The following is a 22,974-nucleotide window of genomic DNA, read 5'->3' on the forward strand; positions in this document are numbered from 1 at the left end:
CGCGTCAGCTAGACTTTTGTTGTAAATGCACAGAACTACGTCAGCGTCATCTGTCCAATAGCTCCATCATGTATAGAAAGCAACCGTGAAATTTAACTCCCCCCGGGTTCGCGTCAATTGCCCCGCGGACTGCCTCATTTTAGGCGTGGAAAGTGAAACTATGTGCCAACGCAACTGTTGCCCCGCGTACTACACGAGTGTTACAACGACCGGCTTTGTAAATCCTGTACCACATCTCAAAGCATCCTTACAAACCTATTGGAAGCCCTTATGAATTCCGTCACATATCACAAACCAGAAATAAGCTAACCATTCCCTCCCCCGAACCACATTGCATAGCGACAACCCCGGGACCGCAGAAACCTGTGAGTCAACCGGAGCTCACCCACGTACGACATTGCCGGCGTTGTTGTTGGCCGAACCGGAGTCCGAGATCGGGCCAGCGGCCTAATCCACCATTGTCCGGCGGTCCGAGCACGTGCTGTAGATTACTTAGAGTTTCCTCCATCCCGCACTACACCCAGTCCTTGAAATACGCAGGATCTCCCCCGACTCGGTGCCTTAAGAGACGCCTCACCGTGTGGCGTACATAGAAGTCCGCTCCCCGAGTCAGTCTTCGGCACGCTTCCACGTGACGCATCTGGACCAGCGGCTCGCTATTGCCATGTGAAACTTCCCCACGACGATAAGCACTCCTGGTGAGACCCGTAGGCCCGCGCGTGCAACCTTAAACGTTATCGCATGCCAGTGCTTACACGCCAAAGGTGGCCGCTAGCGCCGGGTAAGCACGAGCTTGCGGACTGAGAATAATTTCCGCCAAATCATATTTAAACAGACGCTACCCCAGAATTTCCGCTTCTCTCATCCCCTACCTCACTTTTTCCCACCTCATTCAGCTATCATGCCTTCTCCCTTCCCCCAATCCGTGGACGTCTTAGCCGGCGTCGTGTTAAAGGCGCCAATTGCCGCCAACGCCAAGCACTTGTACTCCCCAGAGGCGCTTTCTTTCGTCGCAACCTTGCACCGCACTTTCAACAAACAGAGATTGGCCCTCTTGGCCGCCCGTGAGACCGAGCAGCAGCGTCGCGACGCCGGTCACTTCCCCGACTTTTTCCCCGAAACTGCCTTCATCCGTGATGACGCGACCTGGACCGGTCCGGTTCTCGCGCCGGGCTTGGAGGACCGTCGCGTGGAAATCACCGGCCCTACCGACCGTAAGATGGTCATCAATGCCTTCAACTCCGATGTCGCCACCTACATGGCCGACTTCGAAGACTCTTCCACCCCAACCTGGTTCAATGTGGTTGACGGCCAGGTCAACTTGTACGACGCCATCCGCGGCACCATCTCCTTGAAGACGCCGAAGAAGACGTACCTGTTGGCGGACAAGAGACACCCAACCTTGATTGTCAGACCAAGAGGCTGGCACTTGCACGACAACCACATCACCGTGGACGGTGAGCCGGTTTCCGGGGGGATCTTGGATTTTGCCATCTACTTCTTCAACAACGCAAAGTATTTGGTTGCCAACGGCGCGGGTCCATATTTCTACCTCCCAAAGATGGAGCACTACAAGGAAGCCGCGTTGTGGAACGCCATCTTCTGCCAGGCCCAATCCGCGATCGGCTTGCCAATCGGGACCATCAGAGCTACCGTCTTGATCGAAACCCTCCCAGCCGCCTTCCAGATGGACGAAATCATCTACTCCCTCCGCCAGCACTCTGCGGGGTTGAACTGTGGCCGTTGGGACTACATCTTCTCCTTCATCAAGTCCTTGCGTAACCACAAGGAGTTTATCTTGCCAGACAGATCCCAGGTTACCATGAAGGCGCCGTTCATGGCGTCGTACGTGCAGTTGTTGATCGAAACCTGCCACAAGCGCCAAGTCCACGCTATGGGCGGGATGGCCGCATTGATTCCAATTAAGGACGACGCCAAGGCCAACGAGGCCGCCATGAACAACGTCAGGTCTGACAAGTTACGCGAGGTGCTTGCTGGCCACGACGGTACCTGGGTCGCGCACCCAGCCTTGGCCGTCGAGGCGTACAACATCTTCAACAAGCACATGCCGGGCCCTAACCAGATCTTCAAGCCGGTTGACGCCAGCTTGCCTCCAAAGAAGAAGATCACTGCCAGAGACTTGTTGTCCCCGTCCGTGGGCGACGCCAAGTCCGAGGTTACCGAGGCTGGGATCCGCACCAACATCGCCATTGGTTTAGGGTACACCGAAGCCTGGCTCCGGGGGATTGGCTGTGTGCCAATCAACTATTTGATGGAAGACGCCGCTACCGCCGAAGTCTCCCGTTCCCAGTTGTGGCAATGGATCAGACACGGGGCCAAGACCACCAACGGCAAGGTCATTACCGCTGACTACGTGTCCCAGTTGGTTGGTGAGGTTGTCGGAGGCTTGATCAAGGACGCCAAGGCCAGAAACGCCCCAGAGGCGTACAACCAGGCTGTTAGTTACTTCAAGAAGGGTGCCATCCCGGGCCGCAACGGCGAGTACGACAACTTCTTGACCTTGGACTTGTACGAGGAGATTTCCAAGAAGACTGCCGGTGGCAGAGGTGTTGCCGCGTTCGGTGCCTCCAAGTTGTAGTTGTACTGGTTTGTTTATATTTCACTTTTGATGGGTCTGTGACCTAGTTTCTAATATACGATAACGGACAAAGCAAGTTTAGGCAATGCGGTTGTATTAGTATTTGGATCAGCATGGGTTTCTCCTAAACAGATTAGAGCAGCTGGAATTAACCTCTTTCCCGACTGCAAGACCGTTGTGGTACGGCCATACGAGTCAAATATACGTACTCTAGACCGGTCATACTTGGATCGGGTAGGTTCATATAAGCGGTATGGGTACGTAGATGACCTCCTACCGGAAGGGTGATTTATAATAAAACGCCAACATTTCTCGGAGATTGTTTCGGCGAAAATATCCGAAACAAGCCCGATTGCCCCTGGTAACGTGCATGCCCCATTATCCAACACAGATACTCCCACCCGGCGTAAATTGACCTAATTTTTTTTTACTAGTAATCACCCCAATATGTGGCTCAGACGAAACCAGGGCTTTGAACGATGCAAATATTCACGTTGTGGATGCCTCCCCGTAAATGCACATGCAGAAGCTTATTCTCCACCCCTCGGATATAAATAGGCACTGGAGCTCCCCCATGCTCTCCGTCTAACCACCCTTTCCTTCCCACACAATCAACATGGTCGATGTCCCATACACCAACCTCGGAAAATCTGGCTTGAAGATCTCGCGTCTTATCTGCGGCTGCATGGCCTTCGGCGACAAGTCCTGGGCCGACTGGATCATTGACGATGAGGAGAAGGTGTTTGCCATCTTGAACAAGTGCTACGAAGTGGGGATCCGCACGTTTGACACCGCCGACAGCTACTCCAATGGGCACTCGGAGGAAATGTTGGGGAAGTGGATCAAGAAGTACGACATCCCCAGAGATCGAATCGTGATCTTGACCAAGTGTTTCCACCCAGTCGACCCTGTTACTCAGGGGTTTAACTTGTCCACCCGTGACAGCTTCCCAAAGGTGAACTACCACAACGCCCAAGGTTTGTCCCGCAAGCACATTTTCGACGCTGTGGAAGGCTCCGTAGGCAGATTAGGGACGTACATTGACGTCTTGCAGGTGCACCGTTTAGACAAAGAGACCCCGGCTGAGGAAGTTATGAAGGCATTGCACGACATCATTCGGTTGGGCTACACTAGATACATCGGTGCATCTACCATGAAAGCTACTGAGTTTGTGGAGTTACAGTACGTGGCAGAAACCCGCGGCTGGACCAAGTTTGTTTCCATGCAGAACTACCTCAACTTGCTCTATCGTGAGGAGGAGAGAGAGATGATTCCGTACTGCAAGAAGAGCGGGATCGGCCTCATTCCGTGGTCCCCCAACGCCAGGGGCATATTGACCCGCCCCGCTGCCGAATCTTCGGATAGAAAGGAGTCGGATAAGTTGTTGAAACCTTTGAGTTTGAATACGTTAACAGCCGCTGACCACGAAATCTTAAAGAGGGTAGAGGGAGTTGCAACCAAGAAAAAAGTCTCTATGGCCGCTGTCTCCACCGCCTGGGTTCTCGCCCAGGGCGCCTCTCCGATTGTGGGGATCACGTCTGTGGAGAGAGTCGACGACTTGTTGACAGCGTTCGACGTTGTCTTTACCGAAGAAGAGCTTACCTATTTGGGCGAGCCGTATCAGCCAAGACGGCCGTACTAATGGGAGGAATCGGTGTACATGGGCGGCAGGGAATGTAGATTCTAGGGGCAGATTGAGGCTATCTTTTTCATCTAGAATCCCGTAAGGCATACATTCCAGTCGGTAAACAATGGTGGTCCTAAGATGCAGCATAAGGTTGTAATACCACAAGGTGTTATTAGATCTAATGTACCAACAGCCAAAAGGTTGTCATTTACAGCTAAAAAAAAAGAAAAAGCTCGCAACCTACTTATTTACAATACCATTAGATCAAGTGTAGTGTGTGGATCCCAATCTCCTAAATGATATAATTCGCGTACACATACAACACATTGATGCTATCTCAGTTCGTTCTGCTTATCCCCAAGTTCCTCTGATTCGTTTCCGAGCCTGGGACTAGTCAATTTCAATCACCTCCGGTGGACTTCTCGCCTTGTCCTTCTGACTGAAAAATTCCATCCCACTCTTATCCTTGCGCTTTCGCGATTGCCTCAATGACTGCCCCTCGCCCTTAAATACCCCTTGGATCTCCTCTTCCACCACCTCCTCTCGCTCTACCGCGGTTACGGGAAATCCAAAGAACAACTGGCCCTGCGGAAGCACGAGCGGCGCCGGCACGCCGTCAAGCTTGATATCTTCAAGTGCATATGACACCACTTCCAGTTTCTCCTCAACAGCTTTACCCGAGAGCTTGTGGCCCAGGCTGGCGAACGGGTCAGGCTTGGAATTGGTGCGTGAAACAAGCTGCGCGTATTCGATCGCGCGCGACATGGCACCTTGCTGCAACGGAACGGGTGTCTGCGTGCGCGTGGACTCAGCTTTGTAATCAGGCTCGACATAACCCACAGGCGGTGCAAAGTCCGTCTCCAAATCCGTCTCGACCACACAAATTGCACGCGATGCCAGCTCTGGCTTGGCCTCCAATACCTTGATACCGTAGATTGTGTCATTATAGCTAATCTCTATGATATCACCTTCAGTTAACGTCGTGAATCGTCTCAAGACGTTCTCGAGTACTGCTTTGGGGTCGGTAATGTCCAAGAAATCGACCGACTGTGGCTCGATCTTGACAAACAGCCCCAATGGCACGTCCGTGTTAGTGATCTTCAACAAGGCGCCCGGCTGAATACGGAGCGTGGACATCATCCACTGCGGGAGGTACGCACGCCCCTCCTCCGCGACGAACTCCAACACCCCCGAGTGGGTCTTCAGACCCATTTCCTCGCTCTCAAGCTCAAAGAGCATCGGGTAGCGGATGTGCAACATGGTGAGCTTGTTGAGAGCGGATGGCGGGAGGAAGATCTTGCCGCCAAAGTTTGCGTCGTCCTTGCTTGACGCGGACGCCATCATCGCAACTGGGTAGCAACGGAAGTAGTCCAGGAACTTGGCATCTCGGGCAAAGTACGGCGTAGCAAATCCGGAAAACTGGACGTTAGTCACTGATCAGAGAGAGAGCCAGACTGATACTTACCATTGTAATTGGGTTGAGTAGGATAGAAACGATTGAAAGAAAAGGGAGGTTGCATTTGGTTTAAGGGCAGCGATTTGTATGCGATGGCAAATGTTAGCACTAGGTGCAGGATGAAGAGAGATGGGGTTGAAAGAGAGAACTGTTATTCCTTCAAGAGACACAAATAGATGGTTAGATAAACACATGTACGATAAATCGGGGCTATGAGGAAGGGCTTGAGTTGTGAAAGTGCCAATTACCGGTATCGTAACTGTAATCCATTGTTTTACGTATAAGCACGAACGGCTAAAGAGTCTAGGAAAAGAGCTTACACCGAAGCAACCTAATGGGAATTTTAGTTTTTATAAACCGCAACTGGTCCGTAAGAGCATTAAAGTGAGGGAAATCAAACAGTTGTTTGCGACACGGACGTAAACTCAATATATCTTGCTTCCACGTGATTGTTTTTAAAATCTTTGTCGTTGCCGAAACTTTTGGGGTAACTGGGGAGGGAGTTGCATTCGGCCAGATCGGTTCACAAAGAATTAAAATGTCGGCCAATAAGACACTGATAAATAATCACTAAAACCTTTTTGCGCTTGTCGTATAACCGCCAACTCACTTCTCTAAGCAAACACCCCGCGTCCGCACCCCTACGATGAGCGCACCGCCGCGCCTTCCTTGGTTCATACACGACATATATCAACCTTGATCAAATCAGTGGTTAAAAGCTTAACCCACACAGTACACTCTCTCCATTATACCTCACACCATCACCATGCCCCCTAGAAAACGCTCTAGCAGTGCTGTAGCGCCCAAAGAGACTGTATCCAAGCGGACCACGCGCTCTGCCAACACAATCGTCTCGTCAGACGAGGAGTTTGCATTAGCCGCCGAACCAAGCGCCAAACACAATAAAGCAACTACCTCACTGAAACCGGGAAAGGCGGTGAAACCAAGGATCGCCGGTGGAAATAAAGAGGGAAGGACGGAGGCTCCCATTGATAGTGTTCTTTTTAAAGAGAGAGAGGACTACACCCGCACAAACGCCTATACAGATTCCTACACAAACGCCTTCGCTCCCGCAAACGCTAGTGATAGTGACAATGCCGCAAACGCCTTTGCTGACGCGAATGCTTTTGACTCTGATTTCAGCGATATCGAGGCTCAGGCTAACGCCTTTGCATCAGCAAATGCATTCTTTTCTTCGGACTCGGACTCTGTCCCCGCTGACCTCGGCTTTTCCTCGGACGAAAACACGTATGAAATCAACGACGAAGACATCATGAAGAATGACGAGGACTTCAAGGACGCGATCCGAGAGGCTGTATTCCACAAGTCCAAAAAGAAGAAGCGCGGGCTCGCGGCGTTGAAGCGCAAGATGAACCGTCGCACAAAGGATCGCGACTTGGAACCGGAGGTGCGGATTCTCCTTTCTCAAGCCAACGAGGCGTTCGTCCGCAACGACATCCACGTGGCGCAAGACTTGTACAAGGAAGTTATCCAGAAAGACCCCAAGAACTTTGGTGCGTACAAGACGCTCGGCGAGATCTACAAGCAACAGGGAAAGCTTGAGGAGTGCTGCACCGCGTGGTTCTGCGCGGCGCACATCAATAACTGGGACTACGAGTTCTGGGCGTCAGTGGCGGAGTTGAGCCACGACCTCGGGAACTCTACCCAAGCGATCTACTGCTTCAAGCGCGGAATCGCCGCCTCCAACGGGACCGACATGAAGTCCATCTTCAACCGCGCGGTCATCTATCGTGAGATCGGCCACTCGGGGCGCGCGTTGGAGGGGTTTCAGAAGCTACACAAGGCGTTTCCCACGGACATCAACGTGGTGAAGGAGCTAGCAATGTGCTACGTCGAGCAGAACCGGACAAACGACGCTATTAACGTCTATCTCCGGATTTTTGATCAGAACATGAGAGAAGCAGAGGGGGAGTACCCGGTGTTTGAGTGGTCGGAGCTCAACATCCTCGCAGAGTTGTACGCAAAGTTAGGTTTGTGGGAGCCGTGCGTGCAGATTATTACGGTTGCTGCGCGCTGGTTATCGGACCGTGCGGATGAGACATGGTGGACGGGCGACGAGGAGTTTGATGCCGCCCGTTACACCGTTCATCCCGCGTACGCAGCGCTCTCCATGCATGACCAACAGAAGAACCGTGCGCTCCCCATCGATATCCGCGTCAAGCTCGGTTTCTGCCGGTTGAACATGAAAGAGGCCGACGAGGCGTTGCACCACTTTGCGTACTTGTTCGAGGAGGAGCTAACAGAGATTGCGGACCTCCACCTCGAGGTTGGTAAGGTGCTCGAGCAGCTCGGAATGTACGAGGACGCGCTCCGTTTCCTCGAGCCATTGCTCGGACAGCCAGAATTCTCGGACGTGGGGTTAGTGCTTTCCCTCTCCAACTGTTGGCATGAGACCGGCCGCTACCGTGATGCGGAGCGCGGGTACTTGAGCGTGTTGGAGGCAGATCCCGACAACCTCGATGTCAAGCTCGCCATCGCAGAGACGTACTTCCACGTCGGCAGCATGGCCAAGTCGCAGGCGTACATCCGCGAGGTAGCACAGGCGCGTGCGGCGCAGAAGGCGCGCGGTGAGTGGCTGGAGACGCCCGAGGTGACGGACGTGCTCCGCGAGATGGAGGAGGACGAGCGCAACAACATGGCGATGATCCAGGAGGTGCACCGGCGGCCAAAGCGCGGGTTTAACAAGGCCCTTGAGGACGAACGGGTAGAAAACGAGAAAATGCTCAACGCAAAGGTGCTCAAGAAGTTCCACACGTTGGAGCGGTTGTGGGCGGCGTTGGACGACGCGATCCCGCGGCTGACATGGTGCCAGCTCGCGTCGCAGTTGATCGAGATCTTCAGCAACGTGCGCTCGTTCTTCCCCAAAGACAAGTCGAAGAAGTTCATGGGGATCTTCATCCACAAGCGTAGACGGCAGATGAACATCGACGAGCGGTTGGCGCGGGTGTACAACCTCTACGACTCAGTGACCGAAGAGAATGCAAAGTTCAAGGTGACGTCACGCACGGAGTTTCGTGGGGTGTCGTACGAGCGTTGGTTTGAGTTGTTCATGCGCTATGCCCTCGTGTTGACCCTCTATGAGCACCAGGAGGAGGAGGCGGTGTCGATTGTGGAGATGGCGCGCACGTGCGCTATCTTCCACCATGACAAGACCCAAGACCACACGATGCTTATGGTGCGCATCTCGCTTGCGCTCATGACTGGCGATTACACAAGCATCATGCTCAATGTGCGGGTGCTACTCAACCACAACCAGTTTAACTCAAAGGTCTTGCGCCTCTTTATGCTCTTGTTGCCGTCGGGGGGCTACGCGTGCCAGATCCTCACATCGTTGAACCATCAGAAATACTTCTTGCGCCAGATCAAGGCGTATGACTCGATCAAGCAGGGCCGCGCGATTCCCGGTATGGCGACGATTTCCAACCGCGTGACGCCCGAAAAGGAAAACCCGTATTTGTTGCACATCTACTACTGTTTGTTGAGTGGCGGGAAGTCCTATGTCCCGTCATTGGGGTATGCCTTGAGAGCCTACAAGCACTTCAACAAGGACCCCATGTTGTGTTTCATTGTGGGCTTGAACAATTTGCACCGCTCCATGCAGCGCTTGTCGCTCAACCGCCACTTCCAGGTACTCCAGGGGTTCTCGTACTTGATGGAGTATGCCGATTTGAGACAGGGCAAGACGGTGTATGAGGAGCAGGAGGTGAACTACAACTTTGGCCGCGCGTTTCATATGCTCGGTTTGACCACGTTGGCAGTGCCGTACTATGAGAAGGTGTTGGCGTTCGAGGGGTTGGACGAGGAGTACGATTTAAGGGCCGAAGCGGCGTATAACTTGTCGTTGATTTATTCAATTAATGGGAATACCGAGTTGGCGAATGTGTTAACGGAGAAGTATTTGACGATCTAAGCAAGTGGAGTGCGAAGGCTGGGGGTTTTCCCCGGAATAGCCTGGAACGCACATTATGACTTGGTCTATTTACTCTGAAGGTTAATGAGTATCGAGAGTAAAAACTCGACTAGTTTTCTTGGTATATATTTATATAATTTGTAAATAATGGCAACTTCATCGAGTAACAAAGAGATGTTTTTAGCTGGTCATGATCATCTACGAACGTGTTGTCAAACCGTACAGAAACATTTGTTTCCACTTGTATAAGTTTGTCTTAACGGTTTCGTCTATCATTACTGGTTTCTGGGTTGCATATTTTTCTACTCAGCCTTTATATCCCGGATAAAGCATCACGACCAAATCCTGTCTCCTGCCCCTACTTTCGGATTGCCTACGCCGATAAGAACTTGACACTAGCACCCTTTAACCCGCACTAAACCCCAATCATTCACTATATCCTTACAGGAGTTACAAATACAATACCAAAATGGCTCCCAGCGTTTCCCCAGTTGTATGTACTCTGAAAATTAGTGACGCCTTCCGAGGGAAGTGATAATGGCCTAACGCTTACTAACACTCCCAGCAAAGAATAAAAATCACACTCAAAATGGCAATCAGCCGCCTCCGGTTCACCCAGACCAAGGAGACGGCCATTGCCAAACAGCTGAGACGCCAAATGGCAGACTTGCTCGCGCAGGGCAAGGAGTCCAACGCCAAAATCCGGGTAGAGAACATTATCCGACAGGATATCCGCGTCGAGTTGTTGGAATACCTCGAACTCTACTGCGAATTACTCTCGGCCCGCGTGGGCTTATTGGAGCAAAAAGAGTGTGACCCCGGCTTGGTGGAGGCGGTGAAGACAATCATCTATGCCGCGCCGCACGCGGAAATCAAGGAGTTAAGCACAATCAGAGAGCTCTTGATCCACAAGTATGGCCCTGAGTTTGCCATTGCAGCCAAGGAAAATGCTGATGGAGCTGTGGCGCAACGCATCGTCGACCGATGCCAGGTGAAGGCTCCGTCCGAAGAGTTGGTGGTGTTATACTTGACAGAAATCGCGCGTGCCTACGACGTGACCTTTTCCGAAGCGGTGGTCAGTGAAAAAGAAGCAAGTGACGATGAGGGGAGCGACGGTGGCGAGAAGGAGGAGGTGCCGGCTATCGAAATCTTGGATATCAATGACGAAGAACCTCCTAGAACATCCGTGGAGAGGAGATTATCCGGGTTGGATCCCAAGTCAATTACGCCAATCTCCGTCAAGCCGCCCGCAAAGACCGTAGACAACAGAAAGCCCGAAGTCAAAGTGCCAAGCGGAGTCCAGGTGAGAAGAGTCAGCACCAACGAGCCGCAGCCCAAGAAAGCCTCCGCGGAGGACGATTTTGATTTGTTGAAGAAGCGGTTTGAGGCGTTGAAGAAGAAATAGAGGGGAGGACGGCATACAGTGCTTCAGCCATAGACTGAAATGTAATTTACGGGGATGTTCAAACTGCCTAGTATATTCCTTTGTCGAGATGTAGGGCCATTTCAAAGTTGAAGTGTCGGAGGGTGTAGCTTGCATGTTTATCCCGGGTCGGCTAAGCGAAAAGCCGGTGGTGACTAAGCTTAGGTAAAGTATCATTCATGTTCTCACGGCGACGAATTCCTTCCGGGGGACTTCCGCGATCGGACGTTTTGGCAGGGAGGTCTAGTTGGTGACTGAAGTTTCAACCGAGTGCGCGACTGACGTGTATGGGTTTATTTTGTAAAGTCGAATAGATCAAATAAAATGTCTGTTGACCTAACCCTACGTATTCTAGTTGCGGTGTTGCCACAAAGCCCAGCTACGGCTGAAATCTGGGGAACGCTTACCCGAGGGATTTTCGAGAATGTCCCGTGCGATTGTATTCATAAAGCATTCCCATGATCGGTACGTACGGTTGTGGAGTTCCCCGCTGTGTCATTGCTCCAAATGCTTTTTGCGTCTGCAGAAAGTACGCGGTTGCAAAAATATTCGTGGTGATACTCTTTTAGTACTTTGTATAACTCCCTCCACTAAACATCTGCACATTATTAAGATTAGAAATATGTATGTGAGATACATGTTAACATATGAAATTGTGTTTGTTTTGTTGCAGTCCCATTTATGCCCGAAGTAAGGCTTAAGGGGAAGACATGGTGTATTAACGTTTACTGTGCTTGAGCCAATTTTATCCACGAACAGTATATATATCTGTGGCATTTCCGTATTTCAGGTCCCAAATTTTATCTCAGAATCACACCAGTCTCTTTCGTTCCCACCTAAGACACCATACCAGGATCAACAACTCGCTCAATGTCCTCCAATACTCTGCATGACGTCATCATCATTGGTGCTGGCTTTGGAGCTATCAAACTTATCCACGACCTTAGAAAACTTGGATTGTCCATTCATGGTTTCGATAAGGGCTCCACCCTCGGTGGTGTCTGGCAGCACAACCGTTACCCAGGCGCCAGAGTTGATTCGGAAGTTCCAGTTTACCAATTGTTTATTAGCGAGGTCTATGAAGACTGGAATTTCTCTGAGGCGTTCCCTGGTTGGGAGGAGCTTCAAGCCTACTTCGCGCACGTGGACAAGAAGTTAAACATCTCCAAGGATTACACTTATTCCTCCACGGTTACCACCACCCACTGGAACGAAGAGGCCAAACACTGGACCGTCACCGTTACCGGAAAAGGAGCCGGTGTTTACACGTCCAGGTACCTCCTGGTGTGCACGGGGTTCGCTGCCAAGACGGTCATCCCTTCGTTTAAGAACAGGGACAAGTTCAAGGGACTCGCATTCCATACGGCTGAGTGGCCACACGAAGGAATCGACGTCAAGGGCAAGAAGGTTGCCGTCATCGGTACGGGTGCTTCAGGTGTTCAGGTGATTCAGGAAATCGGCAGAGAAGTTGGAAGTTTGACCGTGTTCCAGAGATCGATCAACACCGCGTTACCCATGGTTCAGAGGAAACTCAGCGCGAAGGAACAAGACGCGTTAAAGCCAGAGTACCCAAAAATTCTTGAAGCCGCTAAGCTCACCATTGCTGGTAACACCTTTAACGCAACTTTCCTGAATGCTGTTGACGCCACCCCGGAAGAACGCAAGGCGGTCTACGATGAAAAGTGGGCCGGCGGGGGGTTCAGATTCTGGGGAGGTAACTTCCAAGACACTGTCGCAAACCCGGAAGCCAACGCGTTGGCCTACGAGTACTGGAGAGGAAGAGTCTCCGAGAGGGTCAAGGATCCGAGAAAATTAGAGATCTTGGCCCCAACGAAGCAACCGTATCATATTTTGACCAAGAGACCGTCATTAGAGCAGTACTACTACGAGATCCTCAACCAGGACAACGTGGATATTGTGGACATCAAGCAAGACCCGATTGTAAAATTCACCGAAACTGGTATCAAGACTGCCTCTCAGGAGTTTGATTTCGATATCGTTGTATTTGCCACCGGTTTCGATGCAGTTACCGGTGGCTTCAACTTGATAGACATTAGGGGCCAGGGCGGCGTGAAGCTTACCGACAAATGGGCCGATGGAACGTACTCCTACTTGGGTATGACCATCTCCGAGATGCCGAATCTATTTTTCTTGTACGGCCCCCATGGTCCAACGGCCTTCTCCAACGGTCCCACTTCCACCGCCATTCAGTCTGAGTGGATTTCCAGGGCTGTTTCTTTTGTCGAGAAGAACAACAAGGGATACATGGTACCAACCAAAGAAGCCGAGAGGACGTGGTACAATCATGTCAACGACACCTGCAAGGGAACCTTGTTCTATTCTAGCAAGTCCTGGTATATGGGTGCCAACATCCCCGGCAAGAAGATCGAGTCTTTGAACTACGTGGCCGGTATTCCAGCATACACCAAGGATATTGAAGACGCCGAAAGGGAAGGTTACAGAGGGTTTATTTTCGGCAATGCTGCCCCTGTGGTTAAGATCTGACCTGGTTAGGGGAATGCTGGGTATGACTACGTGTAAACCCGCTGGATAGAAATTTATTTCCTTTTTATTTTCGGGCTGATAGCCTAACTCTTTGGAACTGACCTTACTCTTGATGTAGTACTTGGTAGATGTAAGGATTTTGAAAGCTGATTTATAGCTTTATAGTGTGGGGTCTTATTAAAAGTAGGTTTTGGCGCGAAACACTTGGCTTGGTGACGTATTGGCTTGTCCAGTAACAAAGCCAATGGTATACTTCGGTTTATTATCCAACCGAAATTGAGAGGGGAAAAAAAGTGTATATACACCTAGGTGGTCCCGCAAAGTGATTCTGCCGAGAATGGTCATCGAAATCTCTATTATTCAAACCTACTCGACGGTTTGCTGTAAATTAAGTTTTACTCTCTGCGGGGAACACCCTGACACCAAGCACCGCGCTCTGTTCAAGCTGGTAAACCCCTGCAAGCAGTCCTGTACTAATCCATAAGACACCCTCAAGTATATTATGGATATATTTACATTTGACGATAATCTTTAATCCGAGTCTTATATGGTTAAGTAGCAAAGAACAAACTGCGGTGGCAAGGAGGGTTAGGTGCAGGAATGTGGGGGATGGCTTTTCGGCTCTTGGTCTCATTGTAAGGTCATTTTAACGTTGTACAGGTAAGCTCTACGTCATAAAACAGGCCAGCATGCATAATTGAAGCTAGCGGAGGGTTGAAGTCGCGAAAACGTAGTGCTCTTCACCCCCACACTTTCATGCACTTGTGAGGGGTCTCCCGTTGTCATTCCCATACCATTGGAATGCCTGGGAGATACGGAGAGCAGCTGTTGGCTTCTACCCGAAAGTAAGCCCCGCTTAGCTTGATACTTGGGGTATTACCAGGCAATCCCTGGTACAGTTTAAAGTTTACGGGGCCCTTTCACCTGCATGTGGATAATTTGCTTGGGTACAGAGGACTGCGGGGAAGGCATTTACATTCCCATAACCATCTGTACACTTCATATAGTTGAAACCTACTCTTTATCCGGATTTCAAGACACAAGAGATACATAAACTTCGCTAGATCAGTCAACTGACAATACCTTTACCAAAATATACAGATTCAGCCATGACCGCTGACACCATGTATTACGACTCGATTATCGTGGGTGCTGGGTTCGGAGGAGTCAAGTGCATGTACGACCTCAGAAAGCTCGGATACTCCGTCCACGGGATTGATAAGGGAAGCACCCTCGGGGGTGTTTGGCACCACAACCGCTATCCCGGTGCCAGAGTGGACTCTGAAGTTCCTGTCTACCAATTATTCATCAAAGAAGCGTGGGAAGATTGGACTTTCTCTGAGAGGTTCCCCGGCTGGAAGGAGATTCAGGCCTACTTTGCCCACGCAGACGAGAAGTTGAAAATTTCCAAGGACTACTCCTTTGCCTCCACGGTAACCGCTACTCACTGGGACGATGAGAGCCATACGTGGACCGTTACTGTAACCGGAGAGGGTGCCGGGATGTACAAGTGCAAATACTTACTTTTATGCACCGGGTTTGCTGCCAAAAAGATTATTCCTCCATTTAAGAACTTGGACACGTTTAAGGGGGTTTGTTTCCATACCGCCGACTGGCCTTGGGAAGGGGTCGATGTCAAGGGAAAAAAGGTTGCGGTAATCGGTACGGGTGCCTCGGGAGTCCAGGTTATCCAAGAGATTGGCAGAGAGGTTGAAAGCTTGACCGTGTTCCAGAGATCCATTAATACCGCTTTGCCAATGAGACAACGTAAACTTACGGTTGAAGAGCAGCAGGTCTTGAAGCCTGAATACGACAAGATCCTTGGTGATGCTTTGAAGACTATGGGCGGTAATGCCTTTGATACTACCTGGGAAAACGCTGTCGACTCTACCCCGGAGCAACGTAAAGCGTTATACGATGAGAAGTGGGCTGCTGGGGGTTTCAGATTCTGGAGTTCAAACTACCAAGATGCAATCTTGAACAAAGAAGCGAATCGTTATGCCTACGAATACTGGAGAAACAAAGTGGCTCACCGAGTTGAAGATCCTCGAAAATTGGAGATTTTAGCTCCCGCAGAGTCGCCGTACCATATCTTTACCAAGAGACCTTGCTTGGAGCAATGGTTCTATGAGATCTTTAATCAGGATAATGTGGATATCGTGGATATCAAACTGGACCCAATCACTGAGTTTACCGCTACCGGGATTAAAACTGCCTCTCAGGAGTTTGATTTTGATATCATTGTGCTTGCCACGGGCTTTGATGCGGTCACAGGCGGGTTTGATCAGATCGATATTAGGGGCCAAGGAGGGGTTAAGCTTGCAGACCGGTGGAAGGCTGGCACTTTTTCCCACCTAGGAATGACTATCGCAAAGATGCCAAACTTGTTCTATTTGTATGGCCCACACGGTCCAACCGCCTTCTCCAACGGCCCAAGTTCCACTGCGGTCCAGGCCGATTGGATTATCAGAACGGTGGAGTTTGTGGAAAGAAACGACAAGGGATTTATTGTTCCGACCGAGGAAGCAGAGAAGGTCTGGTATAAACGTGTCAATGACGCCTGCAATGCTACTTTGTTGCCAACGACGAAATCCTGGTATATGGGGTCCAACGTCCCAGGGAAGAGAGTAGAATCTTTAAACTACGTATCTGGTATTCCGGCATATGTGAAAGACATCGAAGAAGCGGAAAAGAATGGCTACGTGAAGGACTTTGTATTTGCCACTTAGCTCAGTATGTGCGTACGTGTCTTTCAGCCAAAAGTATTGCATCAGTGCGCATATATTTAAATATAGCAAAGGATGAGATTGATACATTTACAATTATACATGTATATATATATATATATATTAATTATACACATTTACATTAAATTTATATCCCGATTATACTATCATTCCGATGATTCTAGATTGACTAAATATAAGTATAACAAAAATTTCCTACACAGCCCGTATTCTCAGCCATATATGAAGGATGTGGAGCTCTATTTAAACCTTAGATCTGCATGAGAAAATCATGGTGAATAATTTTTTTATCCCTTTGCAATCCTTAATTTTCATCAATTATGCATCAAACCAATCTTACGTTTTGTTCTTGTCCTGGGTCTATCCGACTACCTATCCTTCGTGACTGAAATCCGCGCTCTAGACCTCGGCTCGTGTTTTAGGTTCCGTAATATCTGGCACGCTGATGGGCTCACGAAAAACGTGCGCTCCGGGAGTCCGGGGTAGAGCTTTACCGTCACTATATTGCAGATCAGAAGCTATCACTAGCCATGCACAAACGTGACATACTTATTGAACCTCTTGCATTTCTACCCCTAGATAGAAATAGATCCCCTCTTCGGAAGCGATTGACAATATAAAATTCTTACGGATGTCTCCACAAAGCAGGGCAAAAAGCCATGAAGGGAGAATAATCCCTTTGGAAGAAAGTGCGGGGTCCCTTGCCGACTTGGATTTGGTCGTTGTCCCCAGTCAGATAACCGTTGCTGATAACGATGGTATGCTCCTGCCAATCGACGAAGAGCTTAGCGCAAGAAGTAGCGCCTCTGACCTCCAACAACCAATGGACCTTGCCGTTCCTCTGGAGGAAGCCCCATCGAAATTTCCCTACCTCTTGGCGCTACTAGATTCTGGTAACATTGTGTTGCAGGTGGTATACGCTGCGATCCGCTACTATGCCAAACACAACGCATCTCCTATCGCGCGCCGTTTGGACGATGATCTGGGGTTTGGAACCTTCGGCAAACGGTTCAACATCTTGCTTGGCGTTTTGAGATTGGTGGTGCTTCGCAGAGTGGTCCGTAAACTTGTGCTTATCTTCCGGAGTGTCCTTGGACTCACCAAGGAATTGGCCGAACTAGAAGGAAAGGCTACGGTTCCATCGAATGACGCCTTCGACAAGATCATCTCTCGTAAGATCCATCTGCGAATCTCCAAGTTGGACTGGGGTGTTGTGCGGTTGACGATCGAATTGGCCGCCGTCGCCTACGATTTCTACTACCAAAACTTAGCCTCGGGCACCAGTATGCTTACACAGAGGGCCGGAGTCGCATTACTTAGTTGCGGGCTTAGTGGTGCCAGAGTAACCAGGAAGCTTCGGAAAGGGCGGATGTACGATTACTTATAATCAATACGAACGTAAGCTAATTACAATAGTGTCTCCCCAACAAGGAAGATATAATAAACCTGGGGTCAACGCATATTTACAGACTATTGTCTCTCAGCACTGGCATTGCTCTCTTCAAGCGCCAGCAGTAAATCTCTCAACAACTTCATTCCCATTTGGACGCTCTTTGGATCGTTACTCATGACATGAATCTCGGAGCGTCTACCAGGCATCTCTGTGAGAGAAATAGAACAGTTGGTGCTCTTCTGGATTTTGTCAATTCTCGCCCCGTTCGGCCCGATCAACACTTGCGCAAAGGCTCTGGTGCTGGTAAACACCTGGTGGGACTTTGTGTACACACCGATCCGCTCTCTGATGGCGTTGCTGCACTCAGAGGTGAGCCCCGGTTCAAGCCCACACACAACCAAGCGGATCTCATGGGCCTGTCTGTATATGTAAATAGTCGTCTTGGTTGCCTCTTTTAAACTTCCTAGCTTGAACAGATCGTGGAACAAAAACGCATCTAGAAGGTATTCTGGAAAGGTGAATTCTTGGGCAAGCGCAGCAATGGTATCTAAACGGTTCCGAAACATCTCACCGAGTTGTCGATTAGCAGCCGCGTTGTCGCCCACAATAGTGAGCTCCACGGTTTCCTCGGGACCAATGTCGGCCGGTTTCCCGGCAGAAATGGACGCCACAGGTGTCTTCATGGTGATATCCACGTTGGACGAGACCTGGGCTTGAAGAATATAGTGCTTTCGGAACCCTGTAAACGTGTCTTTATACTTGTAAGGGAACAGAACATGCGCCGCACCTTGCCTCAATAGCTCCAACCTCTCACTCACAAGAGCAAGACATTTTTTCGCGTCGGTATCGTTTTCCGCAAAAATGTTGACAGTGTGCTCGCCACTCACAGGATCGCGCGTGGTGTTGATACGTGAGCTGGTCGTCTTTTGGATCTCCTGGAAGCTGGAGCTATTCTTCAACCCCATCAACACCTTCATGTACGCCGAACTCACGCCTGGAAGCGCCACGTGCTTGAATCTCGCCAAAAAGCTCTCAATCTTGTCTCGCACTTCCTCCAACTGGAACCTGTCCTCGGCTTGGATGGCCATCTTCACCAAGTCTCCGCTGCGCTCAGGCGTGGAGCTGAAGGTGACACCACGGAAGCTGGCCAAGTCAAACACAGAGAGCCCGTTACGCCCCACAAGTTGATACGCAATGTCCTTTGGGACGCTCAAGGTGGCTGTATTTTGCGAGAAACTGGTGATGGTTGCCCCGAGAATGCTCAAGGCTTCTTCCGCGTCTTCCTTGCACGACCCGGATATAAGCACCTCGCACTTGTTCTCTGTATCGATGACCGTTCCGACGGTTATGGTGGTGCTGGTTATGGCCTCGATCTTCTTGAGCGTGGAGTACTTTGAGCTCGCGCTGATGGGCTGGGTGAGGAGGTCAATCGTGGTGTAGTCCACCATAAGTCGGTGTGCTACACAGCTCATCGACTCGGCTTTTTCGTTAAAGAAGCGTTCCACCTCCCTTGTGCCGTTCTCATATGCAGAGACGATGCTTACGGTCTTGCGGTAATCAGCATCGATTTGCGGCTGTACCTGGATGGTGGTCCGAGTTGTTTTCTGTAGGGCTTCCAACTGGTTATCGCGTCGCAACGAATCGATAATCAAGTGCAGCACCATGATTTCCTTCGAGTAACTCTTTAAATTCATAAGTCGTGTCTGAACATGCTTGAGCGCTAGCTGCACCTCTCCCCTGCTGTCTCCTAGAATGATCAACTCAGGGGCATTTTCTCTTCCCGGAACCAAGATCACCGTGGTATTGGTAGACTTCTGCAAACTTTCCAAGTTATCAAAAAAACTTGCAAACTTTGGAGGAAGCGGGAAAATAACCATGAGCTCCTGGAGGTTGTGGAGCCGTCCATCGAGCATGGACTTGGCCGCAGCGACACTGGTTGAGTCGTCACCCCTGATGATGCAGTGCTTCAGATCGTATTCAACGGCAGCTGTGGTTTTGGTCTTGACAAGATCTGCCCACCAGGATCCGGTGTTGGTGATGTGCCTGAGGAAATTGGCTGCAACGGGCACGTCTTGCTTGATTATCGAGATGTCCCCAAACAAGTCAAACTGCTTGTCCACGGAGTAGCCTCTGGAAAAACATAGCAAACGGGAAAACCTGGTCACAGGTCTCATAAACCGGTTCATGGTATATGTGTGAGAGATAAATGGTTTAACGTAATGAGGTTTCTAGTGCAAGATATTTGAAGATGCAATGGGACAGTATGCAGGAGGTTTGGCATGTGCCTGGCGGCTATTTTTTTTTGTTTACGTTTTGCAGAACGCTGTGGTGACACTTCCCATACCATACAACAGCATGTCGGAAAAAAGCTTACAAGAAATTCGCGATAAACAGGCTGGGTTAAGCCTCAGTCTGGCCAAAGAAGACTTCGAGAGGGGCATCAACAACATCAACAACTTCCACGAGACGGGCTCCCAGACCATTGAGGGAGAGTTCGTGAACCCCAAAGCCATCGACGATGACATCAAGCAGAAGAAGGAGTTGTATAAACAGCTCAAGTTCCAGTACCTCGAGCAAGAAACCAAGGAAAAATTCTTGCGGATTATTCTTGACAACCCACCGCGGTACATCGACAATAGCGACCTCGCGGAAATTGACCAACAAACAAGCGCGTTGAAGCAGGGCCTCAGAACCAAGAAGGCAAGCGTAGAGCAGCGGTCGAAGCAGCTCGAGGCTCTTTCGGCGGAGGTTTTGATCGAGAACCGGCAGTTGGACTCAAACATCGCCGAAATCTCCAATGGGATGCAAGCCATTGCAGCGATGCAGGCGGAAATCGACCAGCTTGAGAATGAGGACTGGAACAATGAAGACAACACCTTGCTGCAGATCAACGATTTGTTGAAGCAGACAGGGGAACCGGGTGAGAGCCATTCGGCGTCCACCATTCCTGATATTAAATCACAGATCCAGTTGAAGAGGCAGGGCATTACCCAACTTGATGTGACGGTTGGTGCTGCGCAAAGTGAGGCCCACGAGGCCGAATCGGCTCTTGCGAGTAGCAAATCCACGCTTAAGGAGCTCACCGACCAGAACAGAGGGTTGGTTCGTACCATCGAGGAGGAGAGGCTTCTTGCGGAAGCAGCCAGGGCGAAGTCCGACGCAACCGGCCTGCTCGGTGATGCGCGGTCCAAGGCGGACAAATGGCTCAACGAATTGATCAACATCTGGTGCTCCTTCTCCAATCCAACCATCGAGGATCTAGATATCTTGCCTCTGGACGAGCATAGCTTCAAGCTCGTCATGAAAATAAGAGATAGGGCACCCCTTACGTTGCACATGTCCAAGACCAACTTCACCATTTTGCGCGTCGAGCCCCTGTCAGAAGCGGGGAGCGCTACCCAAATTATCCAGAGAGCAAATCGCTCTGCAGACCCGATCAACTACTTCATGCAGCTGTTTGTCCACCAGTAGCCTACAACTCTGTTCTGATAAATATATTCGGGTGGCTAATACTAGCTTTCTAATATTACATAGGAGTTATCCCTACAAGCCCCGCGTACTCTCCATGTACGTCGATGCTCGGAAATTGTCCTGGGTGACGTCAGGCGCCAAAATGACCCATCCTGGTCTTAGTTTGATCGGTGTTTGGCCTCCGATATGCGAGGGGATAATGTGGAGTCTTCGTTCCTTGGTGGAAAAGCTTTCAGCTACCTTGTATAGCTGGCTAGGGATGCATGATTTGGGTTCAAAGGACGAGGAGACGGTGCTGGTTGCTGTGTTGTACGACAGCATGAAGGTTGCCGAATCCGCCAGAGTACTATCAATGTGGCAGTTGACCAGCCGGTAATCCAGAGACATTTTAGCAGACTGTGTCACACACATCCAACAATGCCATTGGACCGGCTCCGCGGTGGAATCTGGAACCGGCCCCGGATAGAGCGGCGAATCCTGTCCGATAGCCATAAAGACCAACTCCTCAGACCGTCTAAATTGCTTACTCCAGGAGGCGCTGTTGAGAATGCTTGAAAGTTCCTGAATCTTTTGGGCCGAAGCCCAGATGAAGAGGGAGCCGGCTTTGGAGCAGAGCTTGTGGATCGGAAGCTGTGCAAGCAATGGATAAATAAACTGATTTTCGGCTAGGGTGCCAATCATGACCACGTCGAACTGTAGCTTATCCCTGAGGATCCACTTGACCAAGGTGGAGCACACGTCTTTCGGCCGCACCCGACAGCCGTACAGCGGTTGTTGGGCCGTGCTCTGATCTCGTTCCTTCAAGCGGAATAAAGTTTGTTGCTTCGGGTAAGCACTTTCCGGTGGATCTTCTTCGTCTTTCGGGGTGTCCTGAATGTTTAGTGGTGGGGGAAAGGTGCCAGATCCCTGGGCCGCTTGTGGGACAGTCTTTCTGTGAGACGTATCTCCACTTGAGCTCATTATGTGGGATGGGATGGTGGTGGACGGGCTTTTCCAGATAGTTCCGAGTGAATATGTGAGGTGAGATTCCTGGTGTTTCTGCAATTTATCCTGGTTATAGTAATGGTCCAATGGGAAGACATGTGTGTCTGAACAAAAGGATTCGGCCATTAAATGCATCGTGGGAAACAGCACAGTGTCTTTTTTTCTTTTAGTCTCCCTGTCAAGATGGGTGGAGCGAACCAGATGCTTCTATATATAGGGTTTCATATGCCAAGAATGAGAACTATCCGATTGTGTCCCCATTGTAACGATTGAATAGGACACCAACGGCGATATACAGCGTGACTCTGTCTCTGACGAGTTCCAACAATGCACCAGGTGCTACCACGGTCGAAACGAACGTGAACCCAGGTTTTAGGATCTGGAAACCACTCGTTTGGATCACGTTCCACTTTACAGTCTGGATTTTGCCAGGAAACCATAAAGCACACGCATGCTCTGGAATGGGGGTTGATGGTGTTTTTACGCCCGAAACTGCTTATGCAGTTGTCCCGTTTCAGGTTTCGCGTTTTAGTATCCGGGTCTGGCCAGGGGCTTGTCAGGACGCCTGGTCCACCCCGCTGAGCCAGGCTATCCATTTTAGGTTTTAGACTGTCCATATCTAAATTATGTAACCAGTTAGTACGAGAGGTTATTGAGAATCTGAAACGTCATAGGACGGTGTGTCGCGCTCTTTTGGCCCGTTTGTGTTTGTGCTCTACGCCTATGCACCAATAGAGTGCCCCATATGCATCAGATTTCTGTAGCGCCCTTCGTGTGCAGTGCAGACGGGGAGGCACTTTGACAGAGATAGGCTCAATTTTACGGATACAGCTTCCTG

At 50.3% G+C, this 22,974-nt stretch overlaps 11 protein-coding genes across 11 annotated transcripts; 8 read left to right on the plus strand and 3 right to left on the minus strand.

Moving 5' to 3' along the window:
* Positions 1–901: 901 nt before the first annotated feature.
* MLS1 (malate synthase) lies at positions 902–2,599 on the plus strand (the record flags this gene model as incomplete). Its single annotated transcript, XM_019131707.1, has 1 exon — positions 902–2,599. The coding sequence occupies one exon, from the start codon at positions 902–904 to the stop codon at positions 2,597–2,599; it is 1,698 nt and encodes a 565-aa protein (XP_018985604.1).
* Positions 2,600–3,026: 427 nt separating this feature from the next.
* Positions 3,027–4,496, plus strand: BABINDRAFT_161241 (aldo/keto reductase). Its single transcript, XM_019128712.1, has one exon. The coding sequence runs from the start codon at positions 3,216–3,218 to the stop codon at positions 4,239–4,241; it is 1,026 nt and encodes a 341-aa protein (XP_018985605.1). The 5' UTR covers positions 3,027–3,215; the 3' UTR covers positions 4,242–4,496.
* Positions 4,497–4,616: 120 nt separating this feature from the next.
* On the minus strand, positions 4,617–6,369 carry BABINDRAFT_7732 (polyubiquitin-binding protein; the record flags this gene model as incomplete). Its single annotated transcript, XM_019132671.1, has 2 exons — positions 4,617–5,645; positions 6,328–6,369. The coding sequence occupies 2 exons, from the start codon at positions 6,367–6,369 to the stop codon at positions 4,617–4,619; spliced, it is 1,071 nt and encodes a 356-aa protein (XP_018985606.1).
* Positions 6,370–6,955: 586 nt separating this feature from the next.
* Positions 6,956–9,613, plus strand: TFC4 (transcription factor TFIIIC subunit; the record flags this gene model as incomplete). Its single annotated transcript, XM_019130798.1, has 1 exon — positions 6,956–9,613. One exon carries the CDS (start codon positions 6,956–6,958, stop codon positions 9,611–9,613), a length of 2,658 nt encoding a protein of 885 aa, XP_018985607.1.
* Positions 9,614–10,038: 425 nt separating this feature from the next.
* Positions 10,039–11,364, plus strand: IST1 (Ist1p). The gene has a single exon (XM_019128713.1). It carries the CDS (start codon positions 10,203–10,205, stop codon positions 11,016–11,018), a length of 816 nt encoding a protein of 271 aa, XP_018985608.1. The 5' UTR covers positions 10,039–10,202; the 3' UTR covers positions 11,019–11,364.
* Positions 11,365–11,408: 44 nt separating this feature from the next.
* On the plus strand, positions 11,409–13,718 carry BABINDRAFT_161246 (flavin-containing monooxygenase). Its single transcript, XM_019128714.1, has one exon. The coding sequence runs from the start codon at positions 11,907–11,909 to the stop codon at positions 13,539–13,541; it is 1,635 nt and encodes a 544-aa protein (XP_018985609.1). The 5' UTR covers positions 11,409–11,906; the 3' UTR covers positions 13,542–13,718.
* A 490-nt stretch (positions 13,719–14,208) lies between these two features.
* BABINDRAFT_161247 (flavin-containing monooxygenase) lies at positions 14,209–16,380 on the plus strand. Its single transcript, XM_019128715.1, has one exon. It carries the CDS (start codon positions 14,651–14,653, stop codon positions 16,268–16,270), a length of 1,620 nt encoding a protein of 539 aa, XP_018985610.1. The 5' UTR covers positions 14,209–14,650; the 3' UTR covers positions 16,271–16,380.
* Positions 16,381–16,919: 539 nt separating this feature from the next.
* On the plus strand, positions 16,920–17,675 carry BABINDRAFT_166632 (uncharacterized protein; the record flags this gene model as incomplete). The annotated part of the gene is made up of 1 exon (XM_019130442.1): positions 16,920–17,675. One exon carries the CDS (start codon positions 16,920–16,922, stop codon positions 17,673–17,675), a length of 756 nt encoding a protein of 251 aa, XP_018985611.1.
* A 41-nt stretch (positions 17,676–17,716) lies between these two features.
* Positions 17,717–20,161, minus strand: BABINDRAFT_131551 (KH domain-containing protein). Its single transcript, XM_019127045.1, has one exon. The coding sequence runs from the start codon at positions 19,865–19,867 to the stop codon at positions 17,759–17,761; it is 2,109 nt and encodes a 702-aa protein (XP_018985612.1). The 5' UTR covers positions 19,868–20,161; the 3' UTR covers positions 17,717–17,758.
* Positions 20,037–21,152, plus strand: BABINDRAFT_166634 (uncharacterized protein; the record flags this gene model as incomplete). The annotated part of the gene is made up of 1 exon (XM_019130443.1): positions 20,037–21,152. The coding sequence occupies one exon, from the start codon at positions 20,037–20,039 to the stop codon at positions 21,150–21,152; it is 1,116 nt and encodes a 371-aa protein (XP_018985613.1).
* Positions 21,153–21,224: 72 nt separating this feature from the next.
* Positions 21,225–21,983, minus strand: KAR4 (Kar4p; the record flags this gene model as incomplete). The annotated part of the gene is made up of 2 exons (XM_019130974.2): positions 21,225–21,454; positions 21,500–21,983. Coding segments are annotated over 2 exons (714 nt in total), but the record flags the coding sequence as incomplete, so codon positions are not given.
* Between the last annotated feature and the right edge of the window lie 991 nt (positions 21,984–22,974).

This window comes from Babjeviella inositovora (assembly GCF_001661335.1).
Source record: "Babjeviella inositovora NRRL Y-12698 unplaced genomic scaffold BABINscaffold_5, whole genome shotgun sequence".
Classification (NCBI taxonomy): domain Eukaryota; kingdom Fungi; phylum Ascomycota; class Pichiomycetes; order Serinales; genus Babjeviella; species Babjeviella inositovora.

Excerpts from the sequence above, each read along its gene's own strand:
- BABINDRAFT_161241 (XM_019128712.1), top strand. The coding sequence starts at position 3,216 with ATGGTCGATGTCCCATACACCAACCTCGGAAAATCTGGCTTGAAGATC.
- IST1 (XM_019128713.1), top strand. The coding sequence starts at position 10,203 with ATGGCAATCAGCCGCCTCCGGTTCACCCAGACCAAGGAGACGGCCATT.
- BABINDRAFT_161246 (XM_019128714.1), top strand. The coding sequence starts at position 11,907 with ATGTCCTCCAATACTCTGCATGACGTCATCATCATTGGTGCTGGCTTT.
- BABINDRAFT_161247 (XM_019128715.1), top strand. The coding sequence starts at position 14,651 with ATGACCGCTGACACCATGTATTACGACTCGATTATCGTGGGTGCTGGG.
- BABINDRAFT_131551 (XM_019127045.1), bottom strand. The coding sequence starts at position 19,867 with ATGAACCGGTTTATGAGACCTGTGACCAGGTTTTCCCGTTTGCTATGT.